At 31.3% G+C, this 18,077-nt stretch overlaps 2 protein-coding genes across 5 annotated transcripts; one reads left to right on the top strand and one right to left on the bottom strand.

Annotated features, from left to right (window-relative positions):
• Window positions 1-9,456: 9,456 nt before the first annotated feature.
• Window positions 9,457-11,148, top strand: LOC145154832 (putative arabinosyltransferase ARAD1). The gene is made up of 2 exons (XM_079075562.1): window positions 9,457-10,389; window positions 10,471-11,148. The coding sequence occupies exons 1-2, from the start codon at window positions 9,457-9,459 to the stop codon at window positions 10,990-10,992; spliced, it is 1,455 nt and encodes a 484-aa protein (XP_078931688.1). The 3' UTR covers window positions 10,993-11,148.
• Window positions 11,149-13,670: 2,522 nt separating this feature from the next.
• Window positions 13,671-17,453, bottom strand: LOC145154990 (uncharacterized). 4 transcript variants are annotated; one of them, XM_079075586.1, is made up of 10 exons: window positions 17,303-17,453; window positions 17,075-17,148; window positions 16,837-16,895; window positions 16,498-16,752; window positions 16,226-16,297; window positions 15,473-15,531; window positions 14,979-15,132; window positions 14,602-14,685; window positions 14,253-14,342; window positions 13,671-14,107 (listed from the first exon to the last, which is right to left on the bottom strand). In XM_079075586.1, the coding sequence occupies exons 4-10, from the start codon at window positions 16,750-16,752 to the stop codon at window positions 13,922-13,924; spliced, it is 900 nt and encodes a 299-aa protein (XP_078931712.1). In that variant the 5' UTR covers window positions 16,837-16,895; window positions 17,075-17,148; window positions 17,303-17,453; the 3' UTR covers window positions 13,671-13,921. The 4 variants fall into 4 exon arrangements, with proteins under 4 accessions (XP_078931712.1, XP_078931706.1, XP_078931718.1 ...); XM_079075580.1 differs by having other exon boundaries at window positions 17,075-17,160; XM_079075592.1 differs by lacking the exon at window positions 17,075-17,148 and having other exon boundaries at window positions 17,303-17,447.
• Window positions 17,454-18,077: the final 624 nt, after the last annotated feature.

Here is an 18,077-nt window from a genome sequence, read left to right on the forward strand (position 1 = left end):
GAGAGTAAGATCATTGATGAGAGATAAATCATGACTAATAGATTGATCCTTATTGAGAGTTAGATTATTGTTGCGAAATAGATCATTATCAAGAGATAGATCATTCCGACAAGATATATCAATATATAGAAACGGGTTATTATTAATAAAATGATTCTAATAATAAATTGATTATTTGTGAGAAATTGATTAACAATAGATTTTATAAGAGGGTACGAGAACACCATTATGTGGCGTAATTTATTTATTGCTTATCATTGATATTAAGTTGTTATATGCATATATGATTTATGTGATTATGTTACAGTAGTTGTTATTCATTAAGCTGCGAGGTTTACCTTGTTGTGATGATTATTTTGCAGGTAGTTTATTGTGGCGTTCGACTCATATACTGTACTTGTGGCTAGTACGATCCGTGGTGCTAATTTCTTGTATTCCAGAGTGCTTGTGTACACCAAAATTATTTGTAAATTTTAAAAGAGAAATTAAATTTTAGGGTGTACCTAGTATGAAAAACTAAGCGTTACAGAAGATAAGATCCAAAAAAAACATTTTTCCAAATGATGTGCATATGATGCACATGTTACGGTTTTTTTTAATATAAATATAGAAAAATGTTAAAAAATGATGAATTTATATATATTTATTTTTTTATAAAATGAACTCTAAAACAAGGTTTAAAAAAGTGATTCTAATGGATTATATATATATATATATATATATATATATATATATATATATATATATATATATATATATATATATATCACTTTATTTATATGTATATACTAGGCGAATCCCCGCGCGTTGCGCGAGAATAGAATTATATAGTTAAAATAATAACTTTTATCAAATTATTATTTAATGATTCTACTTTGAAACAAAATGTTAGTAGTAAAGCAAACATATAGTTAACATATTAGTTTTATTAAACATTATAGTTTAATTTTTAAGTCATTGTGATATATACAATTATTTGATAATTTTATAAACCGTTTAAAATTGTGTAAATTATATATCAAATGAATGATAATATAACGGGTAACAAAACGTATGAAAAAAAATATGAACTGCAACTTTTAGTAACATAAAAATAGAAAAACATATATTATAACATTTGTATTAAAAATGATATATATACAAAAAATAATAAAAAATATGAAAAATAAATAAACACTATAAGTTTTAATAACATAAAAACACTAAAACATCTATTATAACATTTATATTAACTCTTCATATTTAAATCATAAATCTCTTCAAATACATTAATGTTTTTAATGAGCAAAACTTTACAACCTTATAAAAGAAAGGAAATAAAAAGTTATTAGTGATTACTAATAATAATCATAAGTTAAAAACTCTTGAGTTGTAACTAATAAATATACATAAATTAGAAAAATCTTGATTTGTAATGTGAGCTTCAAATAAATGCGGTACTTGGAAATATATATTTATTATTATTATTATTATTATTATTATTATTATTATTATTATTATTATTATATTCGTCTAAATAATTGGTTTTGATGCATCATTTATTCCCTTCAATTATTAAACATAAAGATATTTAATTATAAATTTATAACATATAGGTGCATATACATGTTAAACAAATCACATAATATATATATATATATATATATATATATATATATATATATATATTCGTAAATGTCATATGCAATTTTTCTCGTAGTAATATGTATAAATTACTTTCATATGAAGAACTTATCATGATAAGTCTATCATAATTACATATCAAATGTTCAAAATTATGTTATCTTTTAAATATTGTCTTTTAAATATGTTGTGTAGGATAACTCAACAAAAAAATAATAGAAAATAAACATAATCAAAATAGAAAAACTACAATCAAATAAATAAGAGCATTGGGTGGTTGAATATATAAATAAAGATGTTACATAAACATACATTTAAATCAAAAGAAAAAACTAACATTCGTCAACTTTGCTCAAACAGAAAAACCTATATCCATTTTATGAATCTTCTTTCTTCATTTAACATCATTCAACCATAGAAAATTGATGACAATTCTTCACTAACCTGCAATCAAAATATTTTTCTTGAAAAATAAGAGTCAGAAAGATATTCCAAGCAAAACATTGATGTTTGGAGAGTCACATTCAAGATTGAGTAATACACACAAATCACATATAAATATATTAAATGAGAAACTGAATATAAAAAAAGAATAGAAAAGTTTCATTTGTTTTGGTTGAAAGAAAAAATCATATTACAATTATCATCGATGCGACATAACCCATTTCTTCAAATCATCATATTTGGATCGTGAATGCTTCAACTATATGAAAACTTTTGAATCACAATATCTTCAACCAAATGACGACTTTTTGTAAGAAAAATGTACTAATATAACTACATATATAATAAGAGAATGCAAAAAAATTAATGGAAATTTATAAATACTATAAATGGTTTTAATTAAGGAATATAAAAAGTTATGTAGGTTTCAAATCAATATGGTTTGAGAAAACAAAATATTTCTAAACATATGATTTTGAATGGTATGGTTTGAGAAAACAAAATATCTCTAAACATATGATTTTGAACGGTCTTATTTATATTACTGTAAAAAACATATAACACGATCAAATTATGAGTAAAAAATGATACATTCATCCACAACCTTGACTTGTAGAGCTCTTTTAGGGACTTCATCACTGCAAATACGTTCTAAAAGAATTGTGCCTATTGAAAATTTTTCTTTTCATTTTCTTATGACATCCTTCTTACATGTAAGATTTTATATAACACAAAAAACACAAAAGATTGGCCTTTTTATAGTAAACTTTTCACTAAATGCTAATTAAACATAATATAAGTTATATAACTTTTGAGTGTTAAATCATAATTAAGAAAAATTTTGAGTTGCATTAGTTAAAAAATAGGGTTTCAAATTAATGTGGTTTGAGGAAGTTAAAAAAAAGAGATTTCAAATGCATGAGATTCAAGAAAAAATGTTAGCTTTATAAGTATGTATGATATATATATATATATATATATATATATATATATATATATATATATATTTGGGATATTGAATATACATTACAATTTCACCTAAGCGTAGGTAGTAAACCTCTAAGCTGTGTCGTTTTAACTTAGTAAATATACCGGTTCGGTTAACCATCCTTTTTTTCTTCCAACCATTACCGTTTACTATTTCACCCCAGTGAACATTACTGTTTTCCACCATCACGAAGGTCGATGATAATCAATATTTTTGCTTCCCTATCAAAACTATTGCTTTAATCTTGAATTTTCAATTTCAAGTGTTAAAAGAACGACATAGTTTTATGAGCTTTAGTACCTAAGTTTACGTGAGACTGTAATGTATATTCACTTTTCCTCTCTCTTTCTCTCTCTCTCTCTCTATATATATATATATATATATATATATATATATATATATATATATATATATATATATATATATATATATATATATCCTCTCCCTATTCTAATAAATAAATAAGTTTATTCTCCTATTGACAAGTGTCATGCTATTAGAATTCCTCATTAATATTACATGTCACATATTATGCCACTTATCAACCTATTAATTATCAATTTCAATTTTTGAATTTTAAATTTGTAACTCTAATTACATTAAATTAATAATTGATTCTTCATTTTAAATTTCAAATTTTAAATTTTTTCACTTTAATTTTATTAAATTAATAACATTAGATTAAAAAATAAAATAAAATTAATGCAGATTATAAGTTGATATAACTTCACGTATTTATTTAAATCAACGATTATAATTTTATATAACTAAAAAAATATCTCTTAAATAATAATTTATTTAAAATAATTGATTAATAATTTTGATTTTTTAATATGAAAGTTTTATTAATTTAATAACTGTGATTCTCACGGGTTATAAACTAGTATATATATATATATATATATATATATATATATATATATATAGAGAGAGAGAGAGAGAGAGAGAGAGGTTCAGGTGTTTAATGTATTTATTGTGTTATTGTATGCATAAATGTGGGCCAATCAAAATTAAATAAAAAATTAAATAATTAAATAAATAAATAAGGGTAATTTAGTAGTTTGCTTAATAAATTCCAAAAATAATCCCTATAATCATGGTATCTCTCCGGTTTAAATCTCGTTCTCCTCTTTATCTAAAAACCGATTCTAAAACCCTAAATTGAACAAATCGACACCAGCGACCCTTCATCATCTTCTTCATAGATCGGGAGAGGGAAGAATCGAGCGATCAAGCATCGAACAGAGGTGGTCTTGGTGGTGGTAATCGATGTTCTCCCTTTCTTCCTTACTGATCATCACGTCTTCTTCCTTACTTCGAATGTCGTTTTCTTCCCCCATCGCCTACGGTTCTACTGTGTCGATTTCTGCGTTTGTTTTTCAATAAGAACCTATTTCTACAAAGTTGGAGATGTCGTGGATTACGCAAACCCAGAGGTGGGTTCTTACGCCCAAGAGAGAATTCTTCCCGCAGATTCAGTTCTCGATAGGTCCAGAATCGACCCCGACAATCTAGATTCCGAATCCGTTGAAACGATCAAAGGCGAAATCGAGATCAGTATCGGTACATCGACTCATAGTCTCAGCCGCTTTAGTGGCACTGGAAGCAACATCATCGAGCCTAAATTCATAAATCATGGCAAGTTTCTTACTTTTCTGGATTTATTATACTAAAAAGACATTGTTAAGTGTTGTTTTCATTTCGACTCAGTGAACCTAATGGTTACAATGCAATGTCTTTCATAGTTTCACTCATCATAACATATGATGTAGTTATTGATATTTTCTCACAAATCTTTAAAAAAACAGGAATTATTAAAACAATCTACCAAACATTTTCTCCATTATTTTTAGTATACAGGTCTGATTGTAATTCGTTATGCCATTTCTGAAAACAGGACTACTTCGGTGGACTCCATTCAGACTTCAATGGGTTGACCATAAAATGTCAAAGAACAGAACAAAAGCTCAAGAACCCGTTTTAAGGTTTTAAATTCATATTTCAATGGTTTTTTATTCATTTTCTCGTATATATTTTAAACATTATTTATCGATTTTGTTGTTAAAGAAGGAAGGTGACATACAATATGTTACAGGAGGCCAGTTGTATCCTGCCCAGGTGATTTTTTACTTGCATTTGGTATTTGACAATTACATAAATTTGTTGTTGGCTTAATATCTTTCTTGTTATTTCAGATCCTGTTTGGCTTTCTGTACATTGTGAATCTTGGAATAATCTTATTCATTTATATAGATGATTCAATGGATGATATTGGTGAGATTCCAATTCTATTGGAATGGAATGACGAATTCCAATTTTGTTGGAATGGAATGACGAATTCCAATTCTGTTGGAATCACATAAGTTGATGCTTGAAGAACGGAGCACATTATTCTTTTAGAATGTATTAGTCGTTGTTAGATATATATATATATATATATATATATATATATATATATATATATATATATATATATACTAGGTTATAACCCGTGTACTACACGGTTAAAATATTAAAATCATTATTTTCAAAAGAATAATAACTTAATATATAATCCAATTCATACTACAACATAAAAATGAAATAAATGACTTGAACCATTGTCATACCGGGAGAACAAAATCCAAGGTTTTACTCAAATCTTTCTTTGAAGTTCCAACTATATATAAATCGACATACCTAGGTAAGGTTATCAAACTGACTAATAATACCCACTACAGGTACAAAGGTTCATATGAATAATAAGCAAACACCAATCCAAAGTCCAAGTTGAAAAATACTCAGTTTGTCTAGACTTATAACTGTCATCCTTTTTACAAACATTCATTTTACATAAAAAAACCATTACCAAGTCTTTACCGATAATGTTTAAACTAACATTTGTTTTTACCACTTGCACTCAAAAGTGCTATTGTAGAATACAAGAATAAACTTTCATTTGATTTGCAGAAGTTCAAAATAATGACCATTAAAGGTGTTATTTTGAGAAAATATAACAATATACTTTATTTCATGTATGTTAAAACTATTAAGATGACAAAATAATGGTTGATTTGCAGTAACTTAAAAAAGGAACCATTAAGGGGACATGGTTAATACAAATGGTGTCATCTTTAAAAGATATTATTAAGTAGAACATGCGCAAACTGACTAATACTACCCATTCCATTCACAAAAGTCAGTACACTACAAAAAATTGGATTAAACAATTAATAATGATGAACTTCTAGTAATCTATTGTTCTATTAACGATCACTACAAAAAAAATTAAAGAGATGTAAAATTAGTCACTAAACATTGTGTCTATGTGTATACACTATATGTAGTGTGTCTTTATCTGCAAGTAAGATGCTTTTTCTTGCAATTATAAGAAAAAAAGACCATAAAATGCAACTAAGATTGTAAAATCAACATTAAAATATAAGTACCTTGCTATTTCTTGCAATTAGCCAAAAGCAAGATGCTGTCAAACACCTATAAAGGTAACACATTGTTAAGTTTAAATTGCACTGCACTTTAAGAGCAATATACTTTATGTTTACTTGTAAGATGGTTTCACAAAAAACAACACCTATTTCAAAGGAATGTTAGCAATATTCATATCTGATAAAATATTAAAATTTAATGATTTGCAAGAAAACAGGCTTGGAAGTCAAATGAGAGATGAGACCCATATTTATAAGGAATGTCCATCAATCCTTTTGGTCAGGTTCAAATTACAACTTGTAAATCAATAATGAACCATTTGTCATATGTACACATTTGCCTCTTGTAGATTCTTATGTTTAGACCTCTGTATCCAGAATAATTAAAGAAATGATTTATTTGAATTATTAACATAAATAAATGAGTAATTATTTTGTCGAAATTAAAAACAAAATTACTAATCAATCAATATTAAATAGAACTACAAGTAACACTTACCTTGCACAAACCCATAAGTTGTATGACAAAAACATATACATGTACATTCAGCTTTGTAAATATTACTACACAAAACACTTCAGCCACTCTAATTATGACAACATAAAACACGTCAGCCACTGCATAAAGACATGCATATTCAATTTTCAAAAAATATGTAATTGTTCGGACTTACCAAACGTACATACGGTTGATATGTTAAATAATGACCTGAGCATTATAACATATAAATTTCATGTTCATAAACTACATGGTTTAAAAAAAGTGAAATGGTTAGACTAAAATAGTAAAAATGTTGAGTAGGAGTCGGTTTACACACTTAATTTTCAGTTGCTGGGAAAAAAATTCTGTGTAAGGAAAAAATAATGGAGTGTATAGCATGGAAACATTAGGTGAAAATATTACTCTCTCTCTCTCTCTCTCTTATATTAAGTATATTGATAAAGATATTATCAACTGCTCTGGTAGATCAACAAAACATATTATATGTATTCGATACCCAGCCAATAGATGAAATCCCCAGGTCTACAAAGATAACAAATATAGATGTACAAGTATGAGTGAGGGCAAATCGAAACATTAGAGTGAAAATAATAATCGAGAGTTTGAGAACCGAAACTTCCCTTTTTGTAAGATTGATGTCGCCATGAATTTTGATAAACCGATCAAACCTACAATCGAAAGCCCTCTAATCAATGAATACACTGTTGAAATAAGCATCTGCGAGGTTGAAGAAGAAGAGAACGATAGCCATAAAAATAATAATCATAACCCAAATAACCATTCAAGTTTACCTTTCAAAATTGGGGAAATAGTTGTGGATCAACGTTAGGGGTAACCCTGGTTCAATAACAACACCAATCGATTTGGGAGGAGACGTAAATGATGAAGAGACCAAGAAGAGCATTAAAAAGGATGGAGGTGAAGTTGTAATTGTATTACATGGTGAGATTAAGGAGTCAATTTTGTTCCTCAAATCATGGTGTTTTCTTAATCAAGTCGCAAATATTCGATAAAAAGGATGGAGGTGAAGTTGTAATTGTATTAAATGGTAAGATTAAGGAGTCAATTTTGTTCCTCAAATCATGGTGTTTTCTTAATCAAGTCGCAAATATTCGATAGGATAGCTGATTTCTCGGGTAAAATTTGGAAATTGTTTTCAATTTTTTTTCCATGAAAAAGGATTTCATTGAGGGATACTTTGAGCGGGAAAATAATTAGCGGAGGGTCTAGAAAGATTACACGTGGCAAAGTGGTTGTGTAAAAGAGAGTCATGTGGTTGTTTAGGGAGGTTTTTATTAAGAATATATATATATATATATATATATATATATATATATATATATATATATATATATATATATATATATATATATATAATGTAATTTTCAAAAATATTAATTAATTATATCTACGACTACCCTTCATACCAACTAGAAAAAGGTCTGTGCGTTGCACGGGTGAAAGTTTAGTGACAAAAATATAAAGAAGTAAAAATAAAATGCCAAAATTATAAAGATGAAAAGTTTGTTGAAACTTTAGTGGCAAAATTAGTAAAAATAAAGTACCAAAACTATAAAGAGGAAAAGTTTGTTGAAACTTTAGTGGCAAAATTATAAAAAAGTAAAAATAAAGTGGTAAAATTATAAAAGAATAAAGAAAAAGGGTTTTAAAGAAGTAAAAGTGAAAGTTTAGTGGCAAAAATATGAAGAAGTAAAAATAAAGTGGCAAAATTATAAAAATGAAAAGTTTGTTGAAATTTTAGTGGCAAAATTAAGAAAAAGTAAAAATATAGTGTTAAAATTATAAACATGGAAGGTTTCGTGGCAAAAATATGAAGAAGTAAAAATAAAGTGGCAAAATTATAAAAATGAAAAGTTTTTTGAAACTTTAGTGGCAAAATTAAGAAAAAATAAAAATATAGTGTTAAAATTATAAACATTAAAAGTTTCCTGAAACCTTCCATGCGTTTTAATATATATATATAATTATCAAATGTATTTTTTCCTTAATAACAAAAAAAAGCTTCTCAAACACATTCTTGGATGGTAGCTCATCATTTTGCTGCTACACATAATATTCCAATTCTAGTTCCGATCTTCTTTCCCTATTCTTGATTACAAAATACCATTCCTCTCTATAAGCCCTAGTTTCGGAGACATCTGGTTCATGGTAAATCTTTTCGTGAAGTTGTTTGACTGAGAGATGAAAGCTGTTCTTATGTCCATGGCTCCTCTGTTTTTCAGGTTTTTGTCTCTGTTCAACACGGTAACTTTCTTCTTTTGATTCTTTAAAATTAAACTGTTCTTGTTAAACGGTATTTATTGTTTACCTTCATAAACAATCGAGATTGACCACTTCGAAGTGGGTTTTGACATTGGGAGTTTATTTTTGTTTTCTTCTAATTTAACATTTTCAAATAGTTCTTCCATTTTTGGTCTATATATTTACTTCTCCAAAAGTCAGCCTTTGTAGATATGACACAAATCCCAGAAAAAGGTCTGTTCGTTTCCCGATCTTTTGCATGCCTATTTTGCGTCTCAATGTTATTCTTAATCCTTTCTTCATCGATCCTATATCAATTTGGTGATGCATCTTTAGTACCCAGATCAATTTACAACATAATTATCGTAAAAACCACACCAGATTACATCAAACCTGATGAAACCAGAGTGGAATTCGAACCCAGTTCTCCCATTTTTGTATCTTTATCTTGTAAAGAATCATGTTCCAAAATCAACGCCGTGAAACCCGCCATTTGTGATCAAACTCAAGCTCTACTCAAAGTTTTTATGTACGATTTACCTCCTGAGTTTCACTTCGGATTACTAGGTTGGAAAGAAGATCGTAACCAAATCTGGCCTAATGTAAGCAACCTGAATCAAATCCCTTCGTACCCAGGTGGGTTAAACTTGCAACACAGTATAGAATATTGGCTCACTCTCGATCTTCTTTCTTCGGTTTCCCCAAATGTATCTAGACATTGCACTGCAGTTCTTATACAAAACTCCACCCAAGCAGACGTCATTTTCGTGCCTTTTTTCTCTTCTTTGAGTTACAATCGGCGTTCCAAGATTCACGGGACTGAGAAAACCACCATGGACAAGATTCTGCAACAAAAATTGGTGAAGTTTTTAAAAGGTAGAGATGAATGGAGAAGATCAGGAGGGAAGAATCATATAATCATGGCTCACCATCCGAATAGCATGCTTTTTGCAAGAAGACATCTGGGTTCTTCTATGTTTGTGCTCGCAGATTTCGGAAGGTACAGTTCACAGATTGCAAATATCGATAAAGACATTATTGCACCTTACAAACACGTCGTCAGGCGTCTTGATGCTCGTGATTCTCCTTCTTTTCAAGAACGACCCGTGTTGGTGTATTTCCAAGGAGCGATTTACAGGAAAGATGTAAGCTTTTTCGCTTTTCTTCTTTTCCACTTTTTCACTTTTTCTTGTTCGTGATTTCTTTTCATATGTTTATCTGAATAGGGTGGAGTGATTCGTCAAAAACTGTATCATCTACTTAAAGATGAAAAAGACGTTCACTTTACATTTGGAAGTGTGTCCTCTGGTGGGGTCCGCAAGGCGTCCAGAGGGATGTCTTCTTCTAAATTTTGCCTCAACATTGCAGGCGACACTCCTTCATCTAATCGACTGTTTGATGCGATTGCTAGTCATTGTGTTCCTGTGATAATTAGTGATGAGATCGAGCTTCCGTTTGAAGATGTTCTTGATTACTCAAAATTTGCGATATTTGTTCGTGCATCGGATGCTGTTAAAAAGGGGTATCTTATGAAGCTTCTTAGAAGGATTCGAAGAGATAAATGGATTCAAATGTGGGAAAGATTGAAAGAAATAGGGAAACATTTTGAGTATGAATATCCGTCAAAGAGTGGTGATGCTGTTGACATGATATGGCAGATGATTCATAGGAAGGTATCTTATGTACATGAGAGAGATGGTAGAAAAAACAGATATGACATGTCACAGAAGTTCTTAGATGCCATATGAGTTTTTTTCCCTGTTGGTCTCATCGAATTTGAGTCGTGGTTTCACAGCCAATATGGAAAAGTAAATCACAGTTTTTTTAGAGACTTAAATTATAGTATAGATTCTCACTTTATTACTGCCAAGGGCAAGCATAGTATATATTGTACGCTCCGAAAATCTTTTGTTGGTTTTTGAATTTTGAAATTACATGATTATATGAAATTATACAAAAAAAAATAAAAAATAAAATAAAATAAAATAAAAAAATAAGCATCACTAACGAATCTAATCTTGGGTTGGTAGTACTATCATAAGAAAGGGTAAACATCACCCTCATGCGTCCCCTACGATTCAGTCTCACAACCAATGTTTTAAAAACCGGTTTTTTAGTTGAACCGGTATAATGACCGGTTCAACCGATTTAACCGGTTCGACCGTTGACTGAACTGGTTTCTATATTTTTCATGTTTTTTTTTATTTTCCTACACATACATACATATATAAATTATGAATTTGATCTTTATAAGTTGAAACATTAAAAATACACATAAAAATAAGTTGTAAATAAATCCAAATACATTAAAATAACATATAACCATACGTTTTAATGTTTTACATTAATTCATATACGTTAAAAAGAAAATAAAATATAATATTGAAACCATATGTTTTTATTTAGAGAAAACTAAATAGATTTGGAAAAATAAAATCACCAAAGTTTATTATGTAAATGGTTCTTTTTCATGTGTTTTTATTCGGTTTAACTGGTTCAACCGGTTTATTTTGACCGGTTCAACCGGGTTTTTCTAAAAACCGGCCGGTTCAATCCGGTTCATAAAACAATGTAAAACCGGTGATAGTTGAACCGTTCCCTCTTCCGGTTTCCGGTCCAACCGGTTTGACCGGCCGGTTCAAACCGGTTTTTAAAACATTGCTCACAACAACAAACATAAGGAGGTAAATCATTAAACATGAGGTCCTTTAGAGCAAAGCATGTAGAGAGATACGTTCATATATAGAAACACAATACAAATGATCACCACCACATGCTAATCAAGATCAGAGATGGCCAACGATACAACAATACAAACATCCCATAAAAATAGGGTAAAGGGAGAAAACTAGGGGGAGTGGGTAAGGTTTCACCTACAGTTCTACCACATCATCACCCAAAATACCGCCTCCACACAGCGGTAGGAACCGTACTTTTCTCTCTTTACCTAAAAGTGTCATGCTTCTCCTCTCTCTTCTCTCTTCAGTTGTTTCTCTCTTCTCCCTATACCACACCAAGTATGTGGCAATTGGCAAAGAACCAATGGCACCTATGTGGCTACATGGCAAAGGAGAGGGTATAGTTCTTGTGGCACCATATCCTCCAACCTAACGCCTAGTTTCCGAGTTTAAGCAAAGAAAAGAAGAGAAGAGAATAGAAAGTGAGGAGAGAAAAGAATAAAAAGAAAAGGAAAATAAATTTGTCTTTTATGTTCCCGAGTTGGAGAGAAATGAAAGGAAAATTAATCATTTTGTTATTTCTTTCCAAATCTTTTCAATCGGAAGGAAAATTCAGAGGAAAATCCTTCCATTTCCCTCCACTTCCACCCTTTAATGAAACTCGAAAACACCAATTTTTTTTACTTTCTTCTTATTTCCATTCGTTTCCTTTCTTTTCTCTCATTAAATTGAACTCCAGAACCGGTTGTACTGTTGTAAGAGAGGTAGACAATCATAACTTTACCTAAAGAGAAGGGAGACTATTTTCATAAATAACCTTCACCAAGAACAAGTGTAAAGTGTAAACCTAATTTGAGTGAGAGAAAAAAGAGGGAACTGAAAAAAGTTTATACTACCAAAAAATAAAAAATAAAAACCATGAAAATAATCTAAACACCAGAATAAATAAATAAGATGTATATACTATATACACTTGGAGACTAAGGCATATACTACCCCACAATCCTATTTTAACCTTTCAACCCTCCTACCTCACATCGTGACCTCAAAAAAACCCAACCGACAAACTACCTTAGGTTATCTTCCCACTTCCTCCTCGAGAGCCTCTTCTCCATGTCATCAACCATTACAATCTCTACCTTCTTATTAAAGATGCTTTACATGCTGTTAATCTTCCTTCCCTCAAACAGATCAAAGCCACTTTCTACTGATTTATAATAACTGCATGTCCAATATTTCTACAAACTGAAAGCATCCTCATTTCTACAACTTACATATCCAGTCTCATATGCCTTTCTTTATCGATCAACATTCTGATATGTATAACATAGCTATATACCAAACTGACCTAACTGTAACCATCCCAAGGTTAAGGAATGGTAAGGCAGTGTTTAATCTCTTATGGGACTTGGATAAACTAAAGCAAGATAAAGCAGAAGTTATTCACCCATCATAACCATAGAAGCAAAAACAGAATTAACGGGGATTGAATGTAAAAGAGGCAAGTTGGACCACCACTATTTCAATCTTAATAAATTGTCCCCTATTATTAACCAACCAATCTTCTGTACTAGTGATCTTTTATGCATCCGACAAATTATGCCTGGTATATACTTGTATACATCAAGCACACACACACACACAGAGTATGTCATGATTTTCGGGAATAAAGGACAAGTGCAATAGTCACAAATATGGAAAAGAAATCAGCAACAAAATTTAACAGAGAGCTCTTGGGCCAACACAAATTTGAAAAGCAGCCACAACGGCTACCATATATTTCCGCAGAATATGCACAAATAGACCATTAAATTTTAGTTTACAAACAGAATTCATTGCGGTGGTATATAAAGGTTTTAGTGAGATATTTTGTAGGTAGGGGGGGAGAAGATACAACCCCTCTTAATGTGTAATAACAAAACAACAGGACAACAAAGCCGCAGGCATCTGTGCATATTATATTTATGAGTCCAACTCCAACCTCAGTATTCATATACTATTATTGAAGTGGCCCATGGGTGGTGGTGGCACCCACTGCAGGAGGTGGTGGGGTCACCATAGGTGATGGTGCCACTGCAGGTCCCGGTCCCGGTGCAATGGTGACCTGTAACCCTCTATGTTGCCCTGCCTGCATCATGAATGCCACGTCAGCAGCTGCCGCCAGTCCCGTCAGTCTTTCCGTTTCCTGTTTATTAAAATTAAAGCAGGCTTGTTACGATTTTATATACATCTACAAACTTTCTAGTGCCATTGTTGATAATGATGTTAAAAAAGGGCATTTATGTCTTTTTTATAGATAAGAAATCGCAATAATTGAAGGGTTATAATACCTGTGCTTGCCTGCGTCGCTGCAAGATACTGATGGCCCAGGCCATGATGTAGCAAGGAAGAAGAAAACCCGCTGCTCGAAGCATAAAAAGCTGCGGACACCAAGTCGTCGTCAATTTGTGTAAGAATAATGGTGTATGCATGAGAGGGGTATTTACGTCTTTTCAAGACATTGCGAGCAAAAGTCTCTATTTTCCACCTTTTTGGGTTGAGACAAAAAAAAAAATGCACTTTTTATCTCGTTGATATCAGCGTCAGTCCTTATCCAATGCATGTCAAATGCAGTACAATTTGTTGTGTTTTGTCTTGTGCAACAAACAGGGCCCATAGTAAAGAAGAAAGTCCACTTACAGCAAAAAAGGCAGAAGCATCATCATCATCATCATCCCCATCTCCGATTGTGAGTGCGTGCCTCAACAGCAGAAGAGCCATCAACTACAAAGAAAGTTCAAATAATGTTAAGAGCATGCAATGGATTGAGGAAAAACACCCTTTGCGTTAAGGAATGAAAATTAACAAAATGGAAAGAATCAGATTCCAATGGAATGAACCATTCCATTCCTTTTCAGATTCCATCATACTAAACACTGCCCTAGGGTCTGTTTGGATGGGCCTAGGGCAGCTGAGCACAAAATGAAATGAACCATTTCATATTTTCTCAAATATTTTTTAAACATTATTTATCCAGAGAGCGTTTAATTAAAAAAGAAAAAGAAACATGGGCCTACAATGAGAGCAGCTGAGCGACAAAATGAAGCTCCATTGGCACCGGTGTCCTCGTATTCATATTCGGCATCCAGAAGACTGCGTTCGGCAGCTGCCATTGCCAAAAGTCGAGGATCATTCAGGTCTATTGGAGTACCACCAATTGTCCAACTTGCACTGCAAATAAAATCATACCACATCAACAAAATTTTCAAATCTTCCATGACTTAATGGAATAACTGTTTGTCTTTCTTTATCACTTAATGCATAAAGAATGACATAACAGAGGAAGTCAGGAAAATGAGGCCTTCACCATTGAATATTTAACCTTTTTCACAAATTTACCCTCATTTACATTTTTATTTCATTTCTGCAAGTGTGTGTCAGTTTCTCAAATATGTTTTAAACCCTCAGTAATGAGTAATAGTAATACCACCTGATTTAAAATTAAAAAAAAGGGGCCTAAGCTATATTAATAAAAAGTAAGAAACTAAGAAGAACAGAGAGGTTTAAATGCCTGATATCAAGGACAGTGTCTTCTGACCGAGGGGGTGCAGTATAACCAGGTTCATAAGCCTGTGTAGTGTAATCATCCAATAAGTCAGCAACTCATCATATTCATATTTATCCATAGCATGCAAAAAACAATTACAATAGTATCTAATAATATTTGCAAAGAAACCAGTTGGGAAAAAAATTGATAATAGTTACAGAAAAGCACATCAAATGCAATAGCTATAGACTATAATCATAAGGTCTCATAAGCTTACTTTTAAGTGTTTACTACTGGTAAAAACATCAACTCGCAAACCTTTTCCTGAAAACAAATCTTAACATATGTAAGATTTTTAGATAAACCTCACTATTTGTAAACTTGCCATATTTCACACACATTTGGTAAATATGTTAGAAGCTTCTAACTAAAGTGTCTGGAAGAAAAGGTTGTATGAAGCTTCTGATGCAAAGTGACAAAGTTCCCCAACATTGTTAAACAATATCAACTTCAGTCAAGGCTTTAATGGAAATAAAGATATTACCAACATAAACCAATATTCTGCATGATTAAAATATATACTCGTTTACAACGTATCCCTTCAACCTCCACATGAGAAGTTTCAACATTTGAAAAACTTGGGAATATATTAATCCTTTCAAACTTGTTGCAATTTTTTAAAAGGAGCTTCCAGATGACAGGAAGGATTACCAGCTTCTTAACTCTAAAAAAAATTGGGTGAAATGTTAGAGAAGACCCATATGTAAGCTTAGATACCTGGTGACAGATTTCACAAATTGTGTCTCCTTTTTCATTGCACCATCGTTGAACACATTTCCTATGAGCAAACTGCAATAAATGAGTGCGTTAGTATTCATATGTTCTAGACTGCCAATAAACATACAGAAGATTATAGGTAAAAGGTGCAAAAAGATGATCTTTGTCCATTAAATATACCAACTAAAGAACGTCAGTGTAGAGCCTATGCAAAATGCAATTTATTGTGCATGAAATCTAATAAAGGCCTTAAAGAAGGGTAAAAAAACCACCTTGAGGCTGCCACTACAGGCACAAGGAACCTCCAGGTTTTTTATGGTATCCTCCTCCTGGCAGATACGACATTCAATTGACTGAATAAGTGGCTCATCTTCACCAGCTGTATCATATTCTTCATCCCCCTTCATGTCAGTAACGGAAATAGATGCATGACTGCAGGAAGCATCAGGAGATAATCCTGGAGCGTCCTCCGATTTTGATTTATTTGTCGCCAGCTGATCAACACGCAAAACCAGGTGGTCTTCCATCTGCAAAAGCAATACCATACCCTGATTAGTAACATATATTCTCAATTTCCCTCCACACAAGAAGTTTTAGCGGGTAAAACCTACCAAATGTGAGAGAAAGCAATAGACAGGAAATGCAGTACGTGATAAGAGCTCATTCAAAACTATCAGATGGCAAAAAAAAATATAGATGAGCTTAGGAAGTCTACAGTCACATTCAAAATTTGTTAATCTAGGGTTATGAAGAAGGAACGATGAGGTTATTTCTGGGAAATTCCACATCAACGGTGACCCCATGACTAATGAAATTTGATAGACATTAAAAAAGCATGAAATTGTTAACCTTTCTGCTCTAATTCCTTCCAGATTCCCACAATCGCAATGACCGGCTATATCGTCTAGAAGTAGTCAAAAAATCTAAAAGGGAAACTGCTCAAATGTGCGAAATACATAAAAGATCGGGACAATAGAGTAAGAAAACCCTAGAAATGAGCGTGAGAGGACATTGAAACGCATAAATTGCAACGGAAATCGATAAAGAATGAATGAAAGTGGAACAAATCTTGAATACCTCTAAACAAGTGTTGTGGATATGGTCGATTAGGCGGTGGTTTTTTTTGTAGATAATCTGGAATGCAGTACTTGAGATGAACGAGTCCTTGAGAGAAAAAGTCGTGAGCTCGAAATTGCAAAGAGGATGGTTGTATTTTGATTTTATGGACTTATGGATAAAATACAAAAAGTAACCCGCGACTTTGTATCTACTTTGATAAAGTCTTTAACCGTTCTTGATTTCATTAATTTCTAAGACATGTGGATACCTTCTTCTTTTTTTTTTTTTCTTTTTCTTTTAAGTGATTCGTACAATAGTTTTTCTTCACAACATTTTATACCATATAACATTTTGAAACATAAATTATTATGTATAGACTAATTTTATATTATTTTGTTTGTCATATCATATCATATGTTTGATACCATTTTATATTTATTAGAAAATATTCATCACAATCATTTTAATTTCCGCTTTAAATGTATATAAAAATAAGTTAAATAAAGGATATGTTGGCCGCGTTGGGGGAATGACGAAAGCAATGACGTAAAAAGTTATTATTATTGAAGACATTATTGAAGACACGCGTCCTTTCATTATGGAAGGAATTGTAATTATTTGTCATTTGTCTTTTATAATTATTATTGTCAATATGATATAAAGTAGTGTCTAGGATATGAAATAAAGTGTATAACCCTCAATAGTCTAGGGGGCTATATTGTAAATATGTATGTCGTATTGCAATCAAACGATTGCAACTCAATTATGTAACCGGCTCTCTTGAGCCTATAAA

This window comes from Lactuca virosa, chromosome 1, assembly GCF_052849685.1.
Source record: "Lactuca virosa cultivar CGN04683 chromosome 1, Lactuca_virosa_CGN04683_v6, whole genome shotgun sequence".
Lineage (NCBI taxonomy): Eukaryota > Viridiplantae > Streptophyta > Magnoliopsida > Asterales > Asteraceae > Lactuca > Lactuca virosa.

Excerpts from the sequence above, each read along its gene's own strand:
- LOC145154832 (XM_079075562.1), top strand. The coding sequence starts at position 9,457 with ATGACACAAATCCCAGAAAAAGGTCTGTTCGTTTCCCGATCTTTTGCA. Across the intron at positions 10,390-10,470 it reads GAGCGATTTACAGGAAAGAT|GGTGGAGTGATTCGTCAAAA; the intron begins GTAAGCTTTTTC and ends TTATCTGAATAG.
- LOC145154990 (XM_079075586.1), bottom strand. The coding sequence starts at position 16,752 with ATGGAAGACCACCTGGTTTTGCGTGTTGATCAGCTGGCGACAAATAAA. Across the intron at positions 15,133-15,472 it reads GACACTGTCCTTGATATCAG|TGCAAGTTGGACAATTGGTG; the intron begins GCATTTAAACCT and ends TTTTATTTGCAG. Across the intron at positions 14,343-14,601 it reads ATGCTTCTGCCTTTTTTGCT|CTTTTTATGCTTCGAGCAGC; the intron begins GTAAGTGGACTT and ends TGGTGTCCGCAG.